The sequence below is a fragment of the Oncorhynchus gorbuscha genome, linkage group LG09 (genome assembly GCF_021184085.1).
Source record: "Oncorhynchus gorbuscha isolate QuinsamMale2020 ecotype Even-year linkage group LG09, OgorEven_v1.0, whole genome shotgun sequence".
Lineage (NCBI taxonomy): Eukaryota > Metazoa > Chordata > Actinopteri > Salmoniformes > Salmonidae > Oncorhynchus > Oncorhynchus gorbuscha.
Window position 1 is genome coordinate 9,538,002 of NC_060181.1, and position 25,284 is coordinate 9,563,285.

Below are 25,284 nucleotides of genomic sequence, written 5' to 3' on the forward strand. Positions count from 1 at the left end.
TCAAACATTTGGAATGGTCCATGGCTATTTAAACAACAATCCTGTCGTATTTGTTAATCATTTGTATTGTAACTAAGGACAGTAGAACAACATAACTGTATCTCTGAATGTGTATATTTCCCAGTTACCAGACGTACATCTAAATGTTGTGGAACTTATATGATTAAATATGAAACTATTTGTGAGAAGATGAAATGTGACGTTAGCCTTCTAAATGAGAGAACTGTTTTTCATATGAAGTCTAAACCAATTCAGTGGCCACGCCCACGTGAGCACAGACACAGCCTCTTTTTCCCCAAGTGGCCTAATGACAAAATGTACATTAGGCCAACGAGAGCAACAGCGTGAGCTGAGAGAGCCGTAATGGATAGAACTCTGAAACCAGAAGACGTGAGGACGCAGTCCAAACCTCACGAACGGTTAATAAATCTACAAAACCAAAGACTGCACATTCACATTCTGCAGCTGTATATGTCAAATTGTCTAGGATAGTCGACGGATGACGAGAAGAGAACACGTCCCTATCGAACGACCATTGGTACGCCTGACGTATCCATTATAACAGAGCTACAACTACGAAAGACTTTCTGTCGATTACTCCCCAGGTGGATCGATTGTTTTCAACGGAGAGACAGCAAAGACAAAAGACACACGTAAATATGCCAATTGCAATTCCATGAGCATAGTTATCCATTGTGTGTATGATAGTGAAGTCCTTTGTCTTTTCTCCCGCTCTTTCTTTACATGCCCCACCCTTTTCCTTTTGTGTAACAAGCCGTCATACCGGTTTAGTCCACTAGGGACTTTTCATTGCATTATGTCGTATTCAATGTGTAACATTTCCTGTGTGTGTGTGTGTGTTTATGTAATTCTGTGTGATTATTAAGTTAGTTAGTAAATAAATAATTAAGTCAATTTGTATATCGCTGATTCATCATTAATCTAGGGTTTGTGCAGATATCAAAAGAGTTTGCGACATTCAGAATATGACCTATGGGGTGATAATACATTTATATGGGACTGTAATCGATAAGATATGAAAATATCTGAAGAGAGTTCAATTCAGAAAATAGTAACTCTTTAAACATGTTCCCGTGGTGCCCGACTTCCTAGTTAATTCATGTTTACATGATTAGTTTAATCACGCAATCATTACACAGAGAATTAATTTGATAATATAACAGTCATCCCTTCAATGATAGTCAAGACACTACAGGAGGTAGAGGGGGTTAGGGGAACAGAAAGGTAGAGGAGGGTAGAGGGGGAACAGAAAGGTAGAGGAGGAACAGAAAGGTAGAGGGGGAACAGAAAGGTAGAGGAAGGTAGAAGGGGAACAGAAAGGTAGAGGAGGGTAGAGGGGAACAGAGAGGTAGAGGAGGGTAGAGGAGGAACAGAGAAGTAGAGGAGGGTAGAGGGGGAACAGAAAGGTAGAGGAGGGTAGAGGGGGAACAGAAAGGTAGAGGAGGGTAGAGGGAGAACAGAAAGGTAGAGGAGGAACAGAAAGGTAGAGGAGGGTAGAGGGGGAACAGAGAGGTAGAGGAGGGTAGAGGGGGAACAGAGAGGTAGAGGAGGGTAGAGGGAGAACAGAAAGGCAGAGGAGGAACAGAAAGGTAGAGGGGGAACAGAAAGGTAGAGGGGGAACAGAAAGGTAGAGGAGGGTAGAGGGGGAACAGAGAGGTAGAGGAGGGTAGAGGGGGAACAGAGAGGTAGAGGAGGGTAGAGGGGGAACAGAGAAGTAGAGGAGGGTAGAGGGGGAACAGAAAGGTAGAGGAGGGTAGAGGGGGAACAGAAAGGTAGAGGAGGGTAGAGGGAGAACAGAAAGGTAGAGGAGGAACAGAAAGGTAGAGGAGGGTAGAGTGAGAACAGAAAGGTAGAGGAGGGTAGAGGGGGAACAGAGAGGTAGAGGAGGGTAGAGGGGGAACAGAGAGGTAGAGGAGGGTAGAGGGGAAAAAGGAAAGGTAGAGGGGGAACAGAGAGGTAGAGGAGGGTAGAGGGGGAACAGAAAGGAGGGTAGAGGTGGAACAGAGAGATAGAGGAGGGTAGAGGGGGAACAGAGAGGTAGAGGAGGGTAGAGGAGGAACAGAAAGGTAGAGGAGGGTAGAGGGGGAACAGAAAGGAGGGTAGAGGGGGAACAGAAAGGTAGAGGAGGGTAGAGGAGGAACAGAAAGGTAGAGGAGGGTAGAGGGGGAACAGAAAGGTAGAGGAGGGTAGAGGGGGAACAGAAAGGTAGAGGAGGGTAGAGGGGGAACAGAAATGTAGAGGAGGGTAGAGGGGGAACAGAGAGGTAGAGGAGGGTAGAGGGGGAACAGAAAGGCAGAGGAGGGTAGAGGGGGAACAGAAAGGTAGAGGAGGGTAGAGGGGGAACAGAAAGGTAGAGGAGGGTAGAGGAGGAACAGAAAGGTAGAGGAGGGTAGAGGGGGAACAGAGAGGTAGAGGAGGGTAGAGGGAGGAACAGAAAGGAGGGTAGAGGGGGAACAGAAAGGTAGAGGAGGGTAGAGGGGGAACAGAAAGGTAGAGGAGGAACAGAGAGGTAGAGGAGGGTATAGGGGGGACAGAAAGGTAGAGGAGGGTAGAGGGGGAACAGAAAGGAGGGTAGAGGGGGAACAGAAAGGTAGAGGAGGGTAGAGGGGGAACAGAGAGGTAGAAGAGGGTAGAGGGGGAACAGAAAGGAGGGTAGAGGGGGAACAGAGAGGTAGAGGAGGGTAGAGGGGGAACAGAAAGGTAGAGGAGGGTAGAGGGGGAACAGAAAGGTAGAGGAGGGTAGAGGGGGAACAGAAAGGTAGAGGAGGGTAGAGGGGGAACAGAAAGGTAGAGGGGGTCAACCTTATGCTCTAATTAACTTGAGTCTCTTCAAAATAAAAGACAGGATTTCCAGCTCGCCCAGTGTTTCTGCGGGTGTGGTGGCAGCGGTGATTATGTCTGATTCGTTATGCCAGCCGGGGTCCTTGCTGCTCCTGTGTACTAATGGTGTGTGTGTGTGTGTGTGTGTGTGTGTGTGTGTGTGTGTGTGTGTGTGTGTGTGTGTGTGTGTGTGTGTGTGTGTGTGTGTGTGTGTGTGTGTGTGTGTGTGTGTGTGTGTGTGTGTGTGTGTGTGTGTGTGTGTGTGTGTGTGTGTGTGTGTGTGGTTAGAGTCTCTCTGGGGTTTGTTCACCAAGCTCGGACGTGATTGATCTCATGTGTTCAATCACCTGGCAGTTGCTATGGCAGCAGGGGGGATAAACCAGGAAGAGAGTGTAAGGGAAGGAGGGAGGGAGGTGAGAGAGAGGGAGGGAGGAAGGGAGGGAGGTAAGAGGGAGAGGGAAAGAGGGAGGGAGGAAGGGAGGGAGGAAGGGAGGGAGGTAAGAGGGAGAGGGAAAGAGGGAGGAAGGGAGGGAGGAAGGGAGGGAGGTAAGAGGGAGAGGGAAAGAGGGAGGAAGGGAGGGAGGAAGGGAGGGAGGTAAGAGGGAGAGGGAAAGAGGGAGGAAGGGAGGGAGGAAGGGAGGAAGGGAGGGGAGGAAGGTGGGAAGTGAAGGAGGCACCTTGAGGTTCTTGACAGCTGGGGCGGGGTCGGTGAGGAAGCTTTGGCGAACGCTGATCTCTATCCCAGCCTCCTTGGTCCTTGCCTCGAGATCATCCAGCGTCTGGAGGAGAGATAAGACATGAAAACTGCCATCAATCACTTCATTCAGATGCTTTTTGTTTAGTATTTTCAGTACAACATGTCTTGACAGAACAGACAGAAACACAGACAGACACACAGACAGAAACACAGACAGACACACAGACAGAAACACAGACAGACACACAGACAGACACACAGACAGACACACAGACAGAAACACAGACAGACACAGACAGACACACAGACAGACACACAGACAGACACACAGACAGAAACACAGACAGACACACAGACAGAAACACAGACAGACACACAGACAGAAACACAGACAGACACACAGACAGAAACACAGACAGACACATAGATAGAAACACAGACAGACACACAGACAGACACACAGACAGACACACAGACAGAAACACAGACCAGGGCTGGCTCCAGACATAAGCAGAACTCATTCGGGTTCTGAAGGTAATGTTGAGAGATAGAATAGTATGTGCAAGTGCAAAAATTGAGTTTTGCATAAGCAAATGTTCTCTTGTTACGTCAGTCATTCAATTAGCCATGTCAGCTAACACTTGCTTTATTGCTAAATTAGTCTAGCCAGTTGTCTAAACTTGGAGCATCATGTCCGGATACCAGCCGGTCACGCCGGTCACGTGCCCAGGGCCCCTAACCTCCAGGGGGCCCCAATTTGATTTTGTTAGTTACTCTCACTCAGATATCATTTATATGGCACAAGTCATGGCAAAATGTGTAGAATTGCATGAAATCAACAGGTTGGTTGTCAGTCCCCAACCCCCTATAACTCTGAGTATGGGCATGCTATAACTCTGAGTATGGGCATGCTATAACTCTGAGTATGGGCATGCTATAACTCTGAGTATGGGCATGCTATAACTCTGAGTATGGGCATGCTATAACTCTGAGTATGGGCATGCTATAACTCTGAGTATGGGCATGCTATAACTCTGAGTATGGGCATGCTATAACTCTGAGTATGGGCATGCTATAACTCTGAGTATGGGCATGCTATAACTCTGAGTATGGGCATGCTATAACTCTGAGTATGGGCATGCTATAACTCTGAGTATGGGCATGCTATAACTCTGAGTATGGGCATGCTATAACTCTGAGTATGGGCATGCTATAACTCTGAGTATGGGCATGCTATAACTCTGAGTATGGGCATGCTATAACTCTGAGTATGGGCATGCTATAACTCTGAGTATGGGCATGCTATAACTCTGAGTATGGGCATGCTATAACTCTGAGTATGGGCATGCTATAACTCTGAGTATGGGCATGCTATAACTCTGGGCATGCTATAACTCTGGCATGCTATAACTCTGAGTATGGGCATGCTATAACTCTGAGTATAGGCATGCTATAACTCTGAGTATGGGCATGCTATAATGCTATCTGAGTATGGGCATGCTATAACTCTGAGTATGGGCATGCTCTGAGTATGGGCATGCTATAACTCTGAGTATAGGCATGCTATAACTCTGAGTATGGGCATGCTATAACTCTGAGTATGGGCATGCTATAACTCTGAGTATGGGCATGCTATAACTCTGAGTATGGGCATGCCATTTTGATTCTCAGTTACATTGTTTTACAATTTTGCGACAAATATAAATTGTGTGAGCAATAATAGGACCAAAGTGTAGTTTACATTGCTAAAAGAAGGTATCAGTGGAGACCACCTCTTCCAGGACAATAGGAGACACCATATTACATTGTTTAAGGATGTATCAGGGGAGACCACCTCTTACAGGGCAATAGGAGACACCATATTACATTGTTTAAGGATGTATCAGGGGAGACCACCTCTTCCTGGACAATAGGAGACACCATATTACATTGTTTAAGGATGTATCAGGGGAGACCACCTCTTCCTGGACAATAGGAGACACCATATTACATTGTTTAAGGATGTATCAGGGGAGACCACCTCTTCCAGGACAATAGGAGACACCATATTACATTGTTTAAGGATGTATCAGGGGAGACCACCTCTTCCAGGACAATAGGAGACACCATATTACATTGTTTAAGGATGTATCAGGGGAGACCACCTCTTCCTGGACAATAGCAGACACCATATTTCTCTCTATACTCTGCCAGGGGGAGGAATAATTATGTCTAAACCAATTCAGGATGGGATGAAACGCTAAAGCCTGGAAATACAACCTCATGTTTGGTACAGGTTAGAGGCGGACCGATTAATTAGGGCCGATTTCAAGTTTTCACAACAATCGGAAATATTTTTGGACACCGATTTGGCCAATTTAAAAAAATTGGCTATTTTTTTTGCACCTTTATTTACCCTTTATTTAACCAGGCAAGTCAGTTTAGAACCAATTCTTATTTTCAATGACGGCCTGGGAACAGTGGGTTAACTGCCTGTTCAGGGGCAGAACGACAGATTTTACCTTGTCAGCTCGGGGATTCAATTTTGCAACATTTTATTTTTATTTTGTATTTTTATTTCACCTTTATTTAACCAGGTAGGATAGTTGAGAACACCTTTATTTAACCAGGTAGGCTAGTTGAGAACACCTTAATTTAACCAGGTAGGCTAGTTGAGAACACCTTTATTTAACCAGGTAGGCTAGTTGAGAACACTTTTATTTAACCAGGTAGGCTAGTTGAGAACACCTTTATTTAACCAGGTAGGCTAGTTGAGAACACCTTTATTTAACCAGGTAGGCTAGTTGAGAACACCTTTATTTAACCAGGTAGGCTAGTTGAGAACACCTTTATTTAACCAGGTAGGCTAGTTGAGAACACCTTAATTTAACCAGGTAGGCTAGTTGAGAACACCTTTATTTAACCAGGTAGGCCAGTTGAGAACAGGTTCTCATTTGCAACTGCGACCTGGCCAAGATAAAGCAAAGCAGTGTGAACAGACAACACAGAGTTACACATGGAGTAAACAATTAACAAGTCAATAACACAGAAGAAAAAAAAGAAAAAACCTTACAGTTAACTAGTCCAACGCTCTAACCACCTGGTTACATTGCACTCCACGAGGAGACTGCCTGTTACACGAATGCAGTAAGAACCTTACAGTTAACTAGTCCAACGCTCTAACCACCTGGTTACATTGCACTCCACGAGGAGACTGCCTGTTACGGGAATGCAGTAAGAACCTTACAGATAACTAGTCCAACGCTCTAACCACCTAGTTAGCGGGGTGCGCGCTAATAGTGTTTCAAACGTCACTCGCTTGGAGTGGTTGGAGTGGTTGTTCCCCTTGCTCTGCATGGGTAACGCTGCTTCAAGAGTGGCTGTTGTCGATGTGTTTCTGGTTCGAGCCCAGGTAGGGGCGAGGAGAGGGACAGAAGCTATACTGTTACACTGGCAATACTAAAGTGCCTATAAGAACATCCAATAGTCAAAGGTATATGAAATACAAATCGTATAGAGAGAAATAGTCCTATAATTCCTTCCTCCAACTACAACCTAAAACTTCTTACCTGGGAATATTGAAGACTCGTGTTAAAAGGAACCACCAGCTTTCATATGTTCTGAGCAAGGATCGTAAACGTTAGCGTTCTTACATGGCACATATTGCACTTTTACTTTCTTCTCAAACACTTTGTTTCTGCAATATTTAAACCAAATTTAACATGTTTCATTATTTATTTGAGGCTAAATTGATTTTATTGATGTATTATATTAAGTTAAAATAAGTGTTCATTCAGTATTGTTGTAATTGTTATTACTACAAATAAATGTTTTAAATCGGCCGATTATTCGATATCCGCTTTTTTTGGTCCTCCAATAATCGGAATCCGCATCGTCGTTGAAAAATCATAATGGGTCGACCTCTAGTCCAGATAGTTCTCCTATATATTTCTCTCTTTGTAAGTTTGTTCATTTTATCCGAGATCGCTTACCTTGAAACTGGACTATGAATTTTGTGCCAATAGCCAGAAGGGGGAGACATGGGAAGTATTGAACTACAGAAAATCAGCCGTGGCAATGTATTCATTTCGACCATTATATATTCTGCCGCTTAAAGCTACTGGGATGTAAGTCCACCTACTGAGGTTGGTTTTAATTGATTTGAGAGTTCTGTTGGTTTTATCTAAGAAAGGCAATAGATCTACTAACAAATATTTAAAATAGGTTATGATTGTGATTCCATAAGTAGAGATGGAGTCCTCCATCTGGTTCCATAAGTAGAGATGGAGTCCTCCATCTGGTTCCATAAGTAGAGATGGAGTCCTCCATCTGGTTCCATAAGTAGAGATGGAGTCCTCCATCTGGTTCCATAAGTAGAGATGAGTCCTCCATCAGGTTCCATAAGTAGAGATGAGTCCTCCATCAGGTTCCATAAGTAGAGATGGAGTCCTCCATCAGGTTCCATAAGTAGAGATGGAGTCCTCCATCTGGTTCCATAAGTAGAGATGGAGTCCTCCATCTGGTTCCATAAGTAGAGATGAGTCCTCCATCAGGTTCCATAAGTAGAGATGAGTCCTCCATCAGGTTCCATAAGTAGAGATGAGTCCTCCATCTGGTTCCATAAGTAGAGATGAGTCCTCCGTCGGGTTCCATAAGTAGAGATGAGTCCTCCATCTGGTTCCATAAATAGAGATGAGTCCTCCATCAGGTTCCATAAGTAGAGATGAGTCCTCCATCAGGTTCCATAAGTAGAGATGAGTCCTCCATCAGGTTCCATAAGTAGAGATGGAGTCCTCCATCAGGTTCCATAAGTAGAGATGAAGTCCTCCATCGACGTCTTGAGAGTCAGAAGGGCTGATTTGGTTAGCCAAATTTATCTATGATCTTCAATGAGTTTGGGGGCAAATTGGGATTAATTGTCTAGATAGAGTAAAATATCGTCCTCATAATAACATGAAGTGATCAGTAGATTTCAGGGAAATTGGTGTTATTTCCTTCGATTGACAAATTGCCTAGGCCAGGGGTTCCATGGATAACAAAAATAGCAAAGGAGACATTAAATCACATTGTCTGCTGCTTCTAGTGAATCTGAACAGAGCAGAACAGATACTGCATGGTAAAACTATGTCTGAGGGATTGGCATATAGTAATTTAATCTAAATGAAATTTGCAGTTGATAGAGAACTTGGATAAATACAATGGGAGAATTACACTTGACGTGGACTGATGATTTTCGAAAAATAGGCCCGGTGCGCTTTTCGTTTCAATCCCTCTAAAAAGATAAATAAATCATTCTAAATAACAAACTATCCTTATTTACCACAGTGTGAAAGAGTGATAGAGAGTCTGTTTCTGAAACACAGAGTCCTTCTTTTGATTCACCTGCCTGTTTGCCTACCTGTGTATGACCATTGCCTTCCTGTGACCACAATTCCTGCCTTCTGCGAAGGTGAAATAAACATCTGCCGCGCTCTGCGCGTGAATCTACACCTTTTTCTCCCTGAGTATTTATTACACTTTGATGATGTGAAGAAGAAACTTAATGAAAGAGTCCAGCAAGGATTTGTCAGCATAAAACTGACTCACTCATTCATGGCTTTGGATCAAAATAAACATAAACATATACATTCTTTCTGATAGTCTTTAATAAAGAAATGTTTTGACCATTTATACTGACGAGTGGTTGCCATGGTGACTCATTCAATAACAGTTGAAGTCGGAAGTTTACCTACACTTAGGTTGGAGTCATTAAAACTTGTTTTTCAACCACTCCACAAATTTCTTGTTAACAAACTATAGTTCTGGCAAGTCGGTTAGGACATCTACTGTGTGCAAGACATGTAATTTTTCCAACAATTTTTTACATGTGGGCAGAACTGAAAAAGCGTGTGCGAGCAAGGAGGCCTACATACCTGACTCAGTTACACCAGCTCTGTCAGGAGGAATGGGCCAATTCACATAACTTATTGTGGGAAGCTTGTGGAAGGCTCCCCCGAAATGTTTGACCCAATTTAAACAATTTAAAGGCAATGCTACCAAATACTAATTGAGTGTATGTAAACTTCTGTCCCACTGGGAATGTGATGAAAGAAATAAAAGCTGAAATAAATCATTCTCTGTAATGGTCTGGGTGTAGCTGGTGCAGAGGAGTCAGGCACAGGACAGCAGAGATAAGTAACACAAGTAAGTTACTCAAATATGCCAATAACATGTCGTAATACCGAGCCCACAATATTCATAAAACAATCACACACAAAAACCATGGGGGAAACAGAGGGTTAAATAATGAACATGTAATTGGGGAATTGAAACCAGGTGTGTAAAACAAAGACAAAACAAATGGAAAATGAAAAGTGGATTGGCGATGGCTAGTAGACCAGTGACGCCAACCGCCGAATGCCGCCTAAACAAGGAGAGGGACCGACTTCTGCGGAAGTCGTGACATTCTCTCTATGACTATTCTGACATTTCACATTCTTAAAATGAAGTGGTGATCCTAACTGATCTAAAACAGGGACTTTTAACAGGATTAATTGTCAGGGATTGTGAAAAACTAAGTTTAAAAGTATTTGGCTAAGGTGTATGCAAACATCCGACTTCAACTGACACGGCTCTCGGAAATCATTAAAAATGCGGCTTCTGTTTTATACTAACAAGTTGTTGCCATGGTGGTTGCCATGGTGAATAATCCAATAATAACTGGTATGACACGGCTCTCGGAACTCATTAAAAGGTACCACATGAAACTACATGAAAATACATGCAGATCAATAAAGTGTCCCTGTAGATCTAATTATATTTAGAGGATTGGAGGATTCTAAATTAATATCTAAGGGGCATTTTTCTGGTCTGTGATATTGATTTATAAATGCAAAACCTTACAGAGAATATCTAAGCAACTGTTTTTTACTCGTTTATTTTCTCTCCGGCGCCCGCATCACTCTGCGCCTCATGGCCTCAAACTGTACCACTTTGTTTCTCTCCGTCACCCACACGCAAATTAAACATTTGGATAATAAAGCATTTAAAGGCTGACATTGGTTGATTTTAATACTTCTGACAGCCGAAATTCTAACTTTGGAAGGCATAGATTATTATAACCTACTAAAGGCCTAAAACCTATGGGTGTAACGTTCTGAATTCATGATCACATTGAAGATTGAGGCCTCTTAATGAGTCCCGAGAGCCGATCTGTTATCCAACAATTATTATTATAATTAACACTGCATTATAATTATATAAAAACTGCTTAGATATTATCTGTAAGGCTACATTTCTAAATCAACATCAGAGACCAGATTTGCCCATCCAAAGAAAAATGCCCCATAGATATTAATTTAGAATCCTCCAATCCTCTAAATTGAACTAGATCTACACGTTATTGATCTGCAAGTATTTTCACGTAGTTTCATGTAGTAGCCGCCTTTTAGTGAGTTCCGAGACCCATGTCAAACCAGTTATTATTGGATGATTCCCCATGGCAACCACTTGTTAGTATAAAACAGAACGTCATGCGGGTTTTAATTTATTTTTCGAATTCAATAATATATTTCTACCACTCTAGATGCTGGAGGCATTTTGTTTTTCACACGTGTTAGCAGTCTGTGAATTCTGCAAACAATGTTTCCATGAATTGGCTATTAGCGGGACAACAGACTCGTCATACCTTTGCAAAAGGATAGTCTAACAGCTCATCTAGGTAAGGTGTGAAGAAAATCCCCCCAATTTACAATGTATTAAGTACTCTAAAGTTTTACATTTCTAACTCCAAACCTAATGCAACTGCAAAATGTTGTACAGTATTTCTTCATCAACATCTTTATGCTTTCGTTAATAAAATAATGACAGAAATACTCTTTCAAAATGCAGATGTTTATTTCAACTTTCAGCAGGACAATAGGGAATATCACTGAATGACAGAGCGTGGGGCCTGGTCTTGATAAATCAATCAGATTTGAGCTTTTTTCATGGAATAGAAATACCATAATATTAAACAAAGAAACGATTAAGCTACAGAACAAGAAACATTCTCTGAGGGCAGAGAGAGGGGCGGCAACTGATGCATTGGTCTAGAGCAAAGCGGTATTGGCGGAGAGTCACTCGTCATTTGCGGAGATTCAGGCGGAGAATGACCAGTTGAAGAGGGCAAGGAACGAGATGGAGTCACAATCCATGCCAGGCACACCTGTGAGCTCTGGAAACAATGTGTCCTTGATGGGCTATCAGCAAGACAATAGACTCTTGCCGAGTTTAGGGACTTTAAATGTACAGTTTTAATGGACGTTTGTGAGGCATTATTATTGCCCATAATCATCTGTTGAGAAAACATGTGTTATGGCTTTTCAACCTCTGCCATATTGTGGATTCTACTCTAATTATGTTGGTAACCAATGTATTATAGCAATAAGGCACCTCAGTGGTTAGTGGTATATGGCCAATATACCACAGCTAAGGGCTGTATCCAGGCTATCTATTTAATATAACTTAGAGGGTTTTATTTAATGGAAGCTTCTCTAATGTCCAACATGTAACGTGTGGTGTACCGCAGGGTAGCTCTCTAGGCCCTCTACTCTTTTCTATTTTTACCAATGACCTGTCACTGGCATTAAACAAAGCATGTGTGTCCATATATGCTGATGATTCAAACATATACTCATCAGCAAACACAGCTAATGAAGTCACTGTAACCTTTAACAAAGAGTTGCAGTTTGTTTTGGAATGGGTGGCCAGCAATAAACTGATCCCGAACATCTCTAAAACTGTATTTGGTACAAATCATTCCCTAAGTTCTAGACCTCAGATGAATCTGGTAATGAATGGTGTTTCTGTTGAACAAGTTGAGGAGACTAAATTACTTGGTATCACCTTAGAATGTAAATGGTCATGGTCAAAACATATAGATTCAGTAGCTGTAAAGATGGGGGAGAGGTCTGTCCGTAATAAAGAGATGCTCTGCTTTTCTGACACCACACTCCACAAAGTCCTGCAGGCTCTAGTTTTATCTTATCCTGTTTATTGTCCAGACATATGGTCAAGTGCTGCAAATAAGGACCTAGTTAAGCTGGAGCTGGCCCATAACAGAGAGACACAGCTTGCTCTTCATTGTAATCAGAGGGCTAATATTAATACTATGCAAGCCAGTATGTCTTGGCTAAGAATTGAGGAAAGAATGACTGCGTCACTTCTTGTTTTTACAAGAAAAATGAATGTTTCAGAAATTCCAAATGGTTTGCATAGTCAACTTACACACACACTAACCCCAGGTTCAGAACAAATTCAAGGAAACATACACTATTATACAGAGCCATGAGTGCATGGAACTCCCTTCCATCTTATGTAGCGCAAGTAAACACCTGGAAAACCTGTTTTTCAAAAAACAGATAAATCAGCACCTCACAACACCTCTCCCCCATGTGACCTACTGGTTGTGTGTATGTACTGACATGTCTGTTGTGTGTATGTACTGACATGTGACCTACTTGTTGTGTGTACTGACATGTGACCTACTTGTTGTGTGTACTGACATGTGACCTACTTGTTGTGTGTACTGACATGTGACCTACTGGTTGTGTGTATGTACTGACATGTGACCTACTGGTTGTGTGTACTGACATGTGACCTACTGGTTGTGTGTACTGACATGTGACCTACTGGTTGTGTGTACTGACATGTGACCTACTGGTTGTGTGTATGTACTGACAGGTGACCTACTGGTTGTGTGTATGTACTGACATGTGACCTACTGGTTGTGTGTACTGACATGTGACCTACTGGTTGTGTGTACTGACATGTGACCTACTGGTTGTATATATGTACTGATATGTGATTTACTGGTTGTGTTATGTACTGACATGTGACCTACAGTCATGTGTGTACTGACATGACCTACTGGTATGTGTGTGTGTCCTGACATGTGACCACGGGTTGTGTGTACTGACATGTGACCTACTGGTTGTGTGTACTGACATGTGACCTACTGGTTGGTGTACTGACATGTGACCTACTGGTTGTGTGTATGTACTGACATGTGACCTACTGGTTGTGTGTACTGACATGTGACCTACTGGTTGTGTGTATGTACTGACATGTGACCTACTGGTTGTGTGTACTGACATGTGACCTACTGGTTGTGTGTATGTACTGACATGTATGTTGTGTGTATGTATTGACATGTGACCTACTTGTTGTGTGTACTGACATGTGACCTACTGGTTGTGTGTATGTACTGACATGTGATGTATTGACTGTGTTGTGTGTATGTACTGACATGTGACCTACTTGTTGTGTGTACTGACATGTGACCTACTTGTTGTGTGTACTGACATGTGACCTACTGGTTGTGTGTATGTACTGACATGTATGTTGTGTGTATGTATTGACATGTGACCTACTTGTTGTGTGTACTGACATGTGACCTACTTGTTGTGTGTACTGACATGTGACCTACTGGTTGTGTGTATGTACTGACATGTGACCTACTTGTTGTGTGTACTGACATGTGACCTACTTGTTGTGTGTATGTACTGACATGTGACCTACTGGTTGTGTGTATGTACTGACATGTGACCTACTGGTTGTGTGTATGTACTGACATGTGACCTACTGGTTGTGTGTATGTACTGACATGTATGTTGTGTGTATGTACTGACATGTGACCTACTGGTTGTGTGTACTGACATGTGACCTACTGGTTGTGTGTACTGACATGTGACCTACTGGTTGTGTGTACTGACATGTGACCTACTGGTTGTGTGTATGTACTGACATGTGACCTACTGGTTGTGTGTACTGACATGTGACCTACTGGTTGTGTGTATGTACTGACAGGTGATCTACTGGTTGTGTGTATGTAGTGACATGTATGTTGTGTGTATGTATTGACATGTGACCTACTTGTTGTGTGTACTGACATGTGACCTACTTGTTGTGTGTACTGACATGTGACGTACTGGTTGTGTGTATGTACTGACATGTGACCTACTGGTTGTGTGTATGTACTGACATGTGACCTACTGGTTGTGTGTATGTACTGACATGTGACCTACTGGTTGTGTGTATGTACTGACATGTGACCTACTGGTTGTAGGTATGTACTGACATGTGACCTACTGGTTGTAGGTATGTACTGACATGTGACCTACTTGTTGTGTGTATGTACTGACATGTATGTTGTGTGTGTACTGACATGTATGTTGTGTGTATGTACTGACATGTGACCTACTTGTTGTGTGTATGTACTGACATGTATGTTGTGTGTGTGTACTGACATGTATGTTGTGTGTGTGTACTGACATGTATGTTGTGTGTGTGTACTGACATGTATGTTGTGTGTATGTACTGACATGTATGTTGTGTGTGTGTACTGACATGTATGTTGTGTGTGTGTACTGACATGTATGTTGTGTGTATGTACTGACATGTATGTTGTGTGTATGTACTGACAGGTATGTTGTGTGTGTGTACTTACATGTATGTTGTGTGTGTGTACTGACATGTATGTTGTGTGTGTGTACTGACATGTATGTTGTGTGTATGTACTGACAGGTATGTTGTGTGTGTGTACTGACATGTATGTTGTGTGTATGTACTGTCAGGTATGTTGTGTGTGTGTACTGACATGTATGTTGTGTGTATGTACTGACATGTATGTTGTGTGTATGTACTGACAGGTATGTTGTGTGTATGTACTGACAGGTATGTTGTGTGTATGTACTGACAGGTATGTTGTGTGTATGTACTGACAGGTATGTGTAACTGATAGATTCACACACTACATGTTCATGTTAGTATTGTGTCTGTAATGTATTATTGGTGATGTTGTGTGTGATAGATACACCTACATGTTCATGTTATGTATTGTGTCTGTAGTGTATTATTGGTGATGTGTTGTAAGACTACCTGTCTCTGATAGTACTGACACTACATGTTCATGTTAGTATTGTGTCTGTAATGTATTGTTGGTGATATGTCAGACCCCAGTAAGAATACCTGTCTCTGATAGTTACACACTGACATGTTATGTTGTGTGTATGTCTGTAATGTATGTTGTGTGATGTGTCAGACCCCAGTAAGACTACCTGTCTCTGATAGATACACACACTACATGTTCATGTTAGTATTGTGTCTGTAATGTATTGTTGGTGATGTGTCAGACCCCAGTAAGACTACCTGTCTCTGATAGATACACACACTACATGTTCATGTTAGTATTGTGTCTGTAGTGTATTGTTGGTGATGTGTCAGAACCCCAGTAAGACTACCTGTCTCTGATAGATACACACATTACATGTTCATGTTAAATGTGTGTAAATTGAAGACTACCTGTCTCCATTGGCGTCGGCTAATGGGAATCCTAATAAATCTAATAATTATTTTTTTTTAATCCTTAAAAGGAGCAAAGTGTGATTCTTGGAGCATTATATCAATATGAAATGCTAGAATAGCAAGACAGCTGGAACATTCGAATGGACAATTTAAGTCTTTCCAAATCCAAGAGAGAATAACTAGCGTTGCTATTGTTTTTCCAGAAACAAATGTTATATTATTGGGTTAATTGTTATCTTTAATGTTAATACAGCCCATGGATGTGTAAACAAAAAACAGGACCCGCAGGTAAACTTACCCTTTGGTTGTTCCCCACCCAGACAACCCTCCCTGTAAATCATAACCCCCTTCCCTGTCCCCTTCTTCTATCAGTCTTGATGAGTTAGGGTGGATATCTATCAGTCTTGATGAGTTAGGGTGGGGATCTATCAGTCTTGATGAGTTAGTCTTGATGAGTTGGGTAGTCTTATGAGAGGGTGGTCTTACTGAGTTAGGGTGGGTAGTCTTATGAGAGTCTTACTGAGTTAGGGTGGGTATCTATCAGTCTTGATGAGTTAGGGTGGATATCTATAGTCTGAGTTAGTCTTGGGTGGGGATCTATGAGTTAGTCTTAGTCTTCTGAGTTGAGTCTTGATGAGTTAGGGTGGATATCTATGAGTCTTACTGAGTTAGGGTGGGGATCTATGAGTCTTACTGAGTTAGGGTGGGGATCTATGAGTCTTACTGAGTTAGGGTGGGGATCTATGAGTCTTACTGAGTTAGGGTGGGGATCTATGAGTCTTACTGAGTTAGGGTGGGGATCTATCAGTCTTGATGAGTTAGGGTGGGGATCTATCAGTCTTACTGAGTTAGGGTGGGTAGTGAAGAGAAATGAAAAGCGTAAACATAACAACAGATACAGTGGGGGAAAAAAGTATTTAGTCACACACCAATTGTGCAAGTTCTCCCACTTAAAAAGATGAGAGAGGCCTGTAATTTTAATCATAGGTACACTTCAACTATGACAGACAAAATGAGAAACAAATCCACAAAATCACATTGTAGGATTTTTAATGAATTTATTTGCAAATTATGGTGGAAAATAAGTATTTGGTCAACAACAAAAGTTTATCTCAATACTTTGTTATATACCCTTTGTTGGCAATGACAGAGGTCAAACGTTTTCTGTAAGTCTTCACAAGGTTTTCACCCACTGTTGCTGGTATTTTGGCCCCCTTATTGCTATTATACACTGGTTGCCAACATAATTAGAGCAGTCATACCCGTGGTATACAGTCTTATATACCACGGCTGTCAGCCAATCAGCATTCAGGGCTCGAACCACACAGTTTTATAATCTAGATCATAACCATCATTAATCATGGCCTGTAGGCCAAGTCCTCCCTGGGAGATACATTCAATAGCCTGGCCTAAATGGTATTGTGTCGTAGCCCAAATTAATCTGACCATCTCTCCTTAGCGGTAGTGAACAAACAAAGAATAGTAGGGGAATAGCTTCCTATTTATATAGCCATATTTTCCCATGTAGGAATTCAATGCTCTGGAGCCCCACCAGGAAGCAGCCTCAGTCTGTGTGACATTATTCGTTAATTGGTGTGGTATCATCACTGTTTAATATCCTGGACCATAGGCAGTATAATATTAACAAAGTCCAATACTCAGCAATAATAGTAATAATGTCCTTGTAACCACTTCAAGGGGGGGGGGGGGGTGTCCTCCTCATTGGCTTATGCTGAGGGCAGCATTATAGCCATAGGCTAGGCTGTGTTACTGTGCATGGATGGCATATCTGAATATTGTGCCAGTCATTATGGGGCTCCATCTGTCGACTCGTCAGGGATTCTGGGAAATGTGATTCTGGAAAATGTCTTGAGCTTTATTGGGAGCATTGTGTTCTGAAAGATCAAGATTATTTTTTTTCCCCGGGTGGATGAAATCCCATCTCAGATTTTGCTGGTGTAGCTGGGATCTCACCTCCACTGTAGGGTTAGGGTTAGGGGTTACGGGTTAGGGTTAGGGGTTAGGGGTTAGGGTTAGGGTTAGGGGTTACGGGTTAGGGTTAGGGGTTAGGGGTTAGGGTTAGGGTTAGGGTTATGGTTAGGGGTTAGGGTTAGGGTTAGCCCTCTGTTTTAGCAGTTTGGCATTCAGATCTGGGGAGATGCTGAGCCTCTTCTCCTCATAGGTCAGAGCCCCCCGAGTCCACTGCAAGGGTTAGGGTTAGGGGTTAGGGGTTAGGGTTAGCCCTCTATTTTAGCAGTTTGTTTAACTCTTCTCCTCATAGGTCAGAGCCCCCCCGAGTCCACTGCAAGGCGAACAATTTGCCATTTCACTTCAAACGAGAGCCCTTCCCGGAGAAGACCCGTGCAAGTGTGCAATGTTAATCAGAAACATGGGACCCAGCTTCTCGTGCCTCGTATTGCTCATAGAAAATATTGCTCATGAAACAAAGTTGTGTTTTCCCGCCACCCCCACGGAAGTTTGAAGTCCTTTTGGGCACTTTGAATTTACCTGAAAGATTCTCAAGTGATTCTGTTTTCTTTTTAAGGAGATCGATTTGCCCCTTTATTTTTCTAACTTAGCTCGCGCTGCTTCCAGGTCACGGAGTCGCACCTCTTTCCCATTGGCTATCGGTGGAACTGTTGTTGGGGAGTTAAGAGCCGTCATGTTACCACAGGTGAACCGTGGGGAGGGGAGGAGGGGGGGGGGGCAGATTATTCTATCCTCACGAGACAAATAGACCTGCTCGTTTTTAAAAATTCTTATCATACAATCAATGTCCCACATTTTAATATGATGTTTACTATTGACCTTTAAAAAATAAATAATAATAATTATAATAAATAAACTATGTTAATTAATAGTTATTTTGCAAAAGAAAGACACGATGAGGCTACGAGTTTTCAATGCAATGTCACCGGAACAGGAAGGCTCATGTTTCATCAAAGTCCATAAAACTTGAGTCTAGAGCAGCCTTAGTTAGGAAGGGTTTTGGTGGAGCGATTAGCCCCACAGACTCTGGACCACAGAAGCCCATTCTGACGTGGCTATGAATCCCATCTCAACCCTCCCGCTCTGTTTTCCTCTGTATCTGTCTCCCCTCTACATTCAGACTCTCACTGTCTATAAAACAGTAAAAAACAAACAAACAAACAAACAAACAAACAAACAAACAAACAAAAATGTAAATGTTAAAGATGCCTGTCACTCACCGAGGTGAAAACTTCCGTAGTCTGCTGGATGGTGGCGATCTTCGTCCATTTCCACTTCTGAAAGAGCTGAACCCTGGTGGGGTTGTGGAGGGTGGCAGACGGGTGGGTACGGAAGAACGTCGGGAAGCGCTGACGGTTGGAGAGAGCTGGAGAACTGGAGCCATAGGATAACTGAGGAGAGAGGAGAGGAGGAGAGGAGGACAGGAGGAGAGGAGGGAGAGGAGGAAGAGGAGGAGAGGAGGACAGGAGGAGAGGAGGACAGGAGGAGAGGAGGAGAGGAGGGGAGGAGGAGAGGAGGAGAGGAGGAAATGAGGAGAGGAGGACAGGAGGAGAGGAGGAGAGGAGGACAGGAGGAGAGGAGGACAGGAGGAGGACAGGAGGGGAGGAGGGGAGGAGGACAGGAGGAGAGGAGGAGAGGAGGAGATGAGAGGAGGACAGGACAGGAGGAGAGGAGGAGAGGAGGAGAGGAGGAAATGAGGAGAGGAGGACAGGAGGACAGGAGGAGAGGAGGAGAGGAGGACAGGAGGGGAGGAGGACAGGAGGAGAGGAGGAGAGGAGGAGAGGAGGACAGGAGGAGAGGAGGACAGGAGGACAGGAGGAGAGGAGGAGAGGAGGAGAGGAGGAGATGAGAGGAAATGAGGAGAGGAGGAGAGGAGGACAGGAGGACAGGAGGAGAGGAGGAGGAGGAGGAGAGGAGGAGAGGAGGACAGGAGGAAAGGAGGAGAGGAGGAGAGGAGGACAGGAGGAGAGGAGGACAGGAGGACAGGAGGAGAGGAGGACAGGAGGAGAGGAGGACAGGAGGAGAGGAGGACAGGAGGACAGGAGGACAGGAGGAGAGGAGGACAGGAGGACAGGAGGAGAGGAGGACAGGAGGAGAGGAGGACAGGAGGAGAGGAGGACAGGAGGAGAGGAGATGGAAAAGTGTTAGGGTGTCCTCATTATGAAAACATTTGACAGAAAAGACAGAAGAGACAGAGGAAAAGAACAAACCAAAGAATAAGACAAAACAAGAAAACAAGAAAAGGTAGTTAACATAATGAAGCAAAACCATGTTTGGTTCAATAATACACAGCCAAAGCCCAGTAAATTAGGTCCTGATAGAATATCCCTCAGCCATATCCCAGTAAATTAGGTCCTGATTGAATATCCCTCCGCCATATCCCAGTAAATTAGATGGAAAAATGTTAGGGTAGAATATCCTCATTATCCCAGTAAAACATTTGACAGAAAAGACAGAAGAGACAGAAGAGACAGTAAATTAGTCCTGATTGAAACCAAAGTAAAATAAGACAAAACAAGAAAACAAGAAAAGGTAGTTAACATAATGAAGCAAAACCATGTTTGGTTCAATAATACACAGCCAAAGCCCAGTAAATTAGGTCCTGATAGAATATCCCTCAGCCATATCCCAGTAAATTAGGTCCTGATAGAATATCCCTCCACCATATCTCAGTAAATTAGGTCCTGATTGAATATCCCTCAGCCATATCCCAGTAAATTAGGTCCTGATTGAATATCCCTCAGCCATATCCCAGTAAATTAGGTCCTGATAGAATATCCCTCAGCCATATCCCAGTAAATTAGGTCCTGATCGAATATCCCTCCGCCATATCCCAGTAAATTAGGTCCTGATAGAATATCCCTCAGCCATATCCCATATCCTGATTGTAAATCCCAGTAAATTAGGTCCTGATCGAATATCCCTCCACCATATCTCAGTAAATTAGGTCCTGATAGAATATCCCTCAGCCATATCCCAGTAAATTAGGTCCTGATCGAATATCCCTCCGCCATATCCCAGTAAATTAGGTCCTGATAGAATATCCCTCCGCCATATCCCAGTAAATTAGGTCCTGCTAATGTATTAAACATTTTCATTGATCAACTGCAATGTGAGCTGGTAAGTTAAAATGGCTCCAATTCCCTATATAGTGCACTACTTTTGACCAGAGCCCTATGGGCCCTATTCCCTTTTGGCCCTGGTAAAAAAATAAACATAATGCACTATATAGGGTATAGGGTGCAATTTGAGATGCAAACATACATCGAACGGTGACACGGCCACTGCAGGGGAATATGGGTCAGAAATGTGATGTGGGAACCGACAGAGACAGGTCTTTCTGACAGGGGCGGCAGGGTAGCCTAGTGGTTAGAGTGTTGGACTAGTAACCGGAAGGTTGCAAGTTCAAACCCCCGAGCTGACAAGGTACAAATCTGTTGTTCTGCCCCTGAACAGGCAGTTAACCCACTGTTCCTAGGCCATCATTTGAAAATAAGAATTTGTTCTTAACTGACTTGCCTAGAAAAAAATTATTATTTAAAAATTAACAATACCCACCCAGCATCGAGTCTATACATCATTTCTGTGAGAGTACACTTTCAAAGTGGAGAGTGACACAAATACTGTGCAATAATAGCCCACCAAATATCAGCCTGCTATTCCTGTATCCCCTCCATAAAGGTGTCTAGATGCAGTCTGGATATACAGTACAGTAATAGGTAAAAGCTTTTTCCAAGTCAGGACAGTTGTCATAACATGTAATTTTGGGAAACTTCAATATCTTTCAGGGCGCAATGCTAGCTGTCAAATGTGAGAGGCAAATGGTGTGGGCCCTGGTCAAAGGGAGAACACTACGGTGCCATTAGAAACCCAACCACTGAGACGGACAGAGTAGGGTTATTATTCCCTCTGACCTCCTTGACAATTCTGATTTGGCATTCAGGCCTTGGAATACTTACCTTACCTCTAGGCTGACAAAACACTCCACTCTCCTCTCCTTCCCTTGACAGCTAAGTGGATCTGAGGTGTCTGCTACCCAGTCTCTCTCTTTCTCCCCCCCTCTCTCTCTACCCATCCCCCACCCCTCCCTCTCTCAATTCAATTTCAATTCAATTTCAATTCAATTCAAGGGCTTTATTAGCATAGGAAACATGTGTTAACATTGCCAAAGCAAGTGAGGTAGATAATATATAAAGTGAAATAAACAATAAAAATCAACTCTCTCTCCCACTTTTCCTACTTCAGAGAACTTGGACCACTTCCCTCCCACAGCTAAATGGATCTGAGGTGTCTGCCTCACTGTCCCCCTCCCCCAACTCTCTGTCTGTCTCCCTCCCACAGCTAAATGGATCTGAGGTGTCTGCCTCACTGTCTCTGTCCCCCCCAAACTCTCTGTCTGTCTCCCCCTCCCACAGCTAAATGGATCTGAGGTGTCTGCCTCACTGTCCCCCTCCCCCAACTCTCTGTCTGTCTCCTCCCACAGCTAAATGGATCTGAGCCTCACTGTCCCCCTCCCCAACTCTCTGTCTGTCTCCCCCACAGCTAAATGGATCTGAGGTGTCTGCCTCACTGTCCCCCTCCCCCAACTCTCTGTCTGTCTCCCTCCCACAGCTAAATGGATCTGAGGTGTCTGCCTCACTGTCCCCCTCCCCCAACTCTCTGTCTGTCTCCCTCCCACAGCTAAATGGATCTGAGGTGTCTGCCTCACTGTCCCCCTCCCCCAACTCTCTGTCTGTCTCCCCCCCTCCCCCACTCCCTCCCTTCCTCAGTCAAGTTGATCTGAGGTGTCTGCTTCACTATCTCACTCTCCCCCATCTCTCCATCCGTCCGTCCCTCCCTCCCTCAGCCAAGTGGACCTGAGGTGTCTGCTTCACTATCTCACTCTCCCCCATCTCTCCATCCGTCTGTCCCTCCCTCCCTCCCTTCCTCAGCCAAGTGGATCGAAGGTGTCTGCTTCACTGTCAGGTGCCAGTAGAGCTCACAGAGGAGGGCACTCAACTCCCTGGAGCTCAGCTATGACTCTGACTTAACCTCCCTCTAGACACCATTAGTCTGCTAGTTATGACTCAACCTCCCTCTAGACACCATTAGTCTGCTAGCTATGACTCAACATCCCTCTAGACACCACTAGTCTCCTAGCTATGACTCAACCTCCCTCTAGACACCACTAGTCTGCTAGCTATGACTCAACATCCCTCTAGACACCACTAGTCTCCTAGCTATGACTCAACCTCCCTCTAGACACCATTAGTCTGCTAGCTATGACTCAACATCCCTCTAGACACCACTAGTCTGCTAGCTATGACTCAACCCCCCTCTAGACACCATTAGTCTGCTAGCTATGACTCAACATCCCTCTAGACACCACTAGTCTGCTAGCTATGACTCAACCTCCCGCTAGACACCATTAGTCTGCTAGCTATGACTGAACATCCCTCTAGACACCACCAGTCTGCGAGCTATGACTCTGACTCAACCTCCCTCTAGACACCACTAGTCTGCTAGCTATGACTCAACATCCCTCTAGACACCACTAGTCTGCTAGCTATGACTCAACCTCCCTCTAGACACCTATTCTCCAATCATCCCCATAAGGCCCTGTTCTAAAGTAGTGTACTACATAGGGAATAGGGCCCTGTTCTAAAGTACTGCACTACATAGGGAATAAGTTGCCATTTGAGAAACAGCCTCTGACTGAAGCTGGAGGCTCATGACTCGCAGATTATTTGTATTTTTTTCACATTTAATGAATTAGGGCACCCAGTCATAAGGATTTACTGAAGAACAGTGTTATGATATAGCTAATGTTGGAGATAGATGTGGTATCTATCTAGCACAACTGATAGACTGTCACACACACACAGTAGAACCACACTCACCACTATAAGGTTCCACATGCGAGCGGCCTCAGCCGGCAAAGTGGACACAGAGCTGCAGCCGGGCATCAGGACGGACGGACGGACGGACGGACGTACACAGACAGACAGACAGACAGACAGACAGACAGACAGACAGACAGACAGACAGACAGACAGACAGACAGACAGACAGACAGACAGACAGACAGACAGACAGACAGACAGACAGACAGACAGACAGACAGACAGACAGACAGACAGACAGACAGACAGACAGACAGACAGACAGACAGACAGACAGACAGACAGACAGACAGACAGACAGACAGACAGACAGACAGACAGACAGACAGACAGACAGACAGACAGACAGACAGACAGACAGACAGACAGACAGACAGACAGACAGACAGACAGACAGACAGACAGACAGACAGTAGAGCCACACTCACCACTATAAGGTTCCACATGCGAGCGGCCTCGGCCACCAAAGTGGACACGGAGCTGCAGCCGGGCATCAGGACCATCTTGATGGGCTCAGTGTACAGCAGGTCATACAGGAGCTTGGTGGCCTCACCTGGATCACACTGTAGGGAACAGAGGAAGACAGAAAGGCAGACTGTATATGCTCCAAACTATTTACTGGGTAAACCAACACACTGCATGGGGAACAGAGGACTAGTAAATAGAGGAGGAATAAGGGAGATGGATAGAGGGGGAATGAAGGAGAGGGATAGAGGAGTTGATAGAGGGGGATACGGGAGATGGATAGAGGGGGAATGAAGGAGAGGGATAGAGGGGGAATAAAGGAGATGGATAGAGGGATAGAGGGGGATACGGGAGATGGATAGAGGGGGATGAAGGAGAGGGATAGAGGAGTTGAATAAGGGAGATGGATAGAGGGATAGAGGGGGATACGGGAGATGGATAGAGGGGGAATAAAGGAGATGGATAGAGGGGGAATAAAGGAGATGGATAGAGGGGGAATAAAGGAGATGGATAGAGGGGGAATAAAGGAGATGGATAGAGGGGGAATAAAGGAGATGGATAGAGGGATAGAGGGGGATACGGGAGATTGATAGAAGGGGAATAAAGGAGATGGATAGAGGGATAGAGGGGGATACGGGAGATGGATAGAGGGATAGAGGGGGATACGGGAGATGGATGGAGGGGGAATGAAGGAGAGGGATAGAGGAGTTGAATAAGGGAGATGGATAGAGGGATAGAGGGGGAATAAAGGAGAGGGATAGAGGGATAGAGGGGGAATAAAGGAGATGGATAGAGGGGGAATAAAGGAGATGGATAGAGGGATAGAGGGGGATACGGGAGATGGATAGAGGGGGAATAAAAGGAGATGGATAGAGGGATAGATGGGGATACGGGAGATGGACAGAGGGGGAATAAAGGAGAGGGATAGAGGGGGAATAAAGGAGAGGGATAGACCGGCATACGGCACCCCGCAACAACAAAACATTTCATTAAAGTGCCATTTGTATGTTAAACTGCACCATGAGATTGAGAGGGTCAGTGATTAATTTCACACTAGTTTACACTCAACGACAGCAAAACAACAGGACAGAGACAGAGAGACAAGGT

General features: G+C 44.0%; 1 protein-coding gene across 1 annotated transcript in view; it reads right to left on the bottom strand.

Moving 5' to 3' along the window:
* Nucleotides 1-25,284, bottom strand: part of LOC124043145 (gamma-aminobutyric acid type B receptor subunit 1-like) — a 438,637-nt gene that overhangs the window by 180,980 nt on the left and 232,373 nt on the right. The window contains exons 8-10 of the mRNA XM_046361378.1: nt 24,141-24,275; nt 19,051-19,221; nt 3,519-3,620 (exon numbers count right to left, since the gene is read on the bottom strand). Coding sequence (XP_046217334.1) covers nt 3,519-3,620; nt 19,051-19,221; nt 24,141-24,275 — 408 coding nt within the window. The remainder of the gene's footprint in view (nt 1-3,518; nt 3,621-19,050; nt 19,222-24,140; nt 24,276-25,284) is intronic.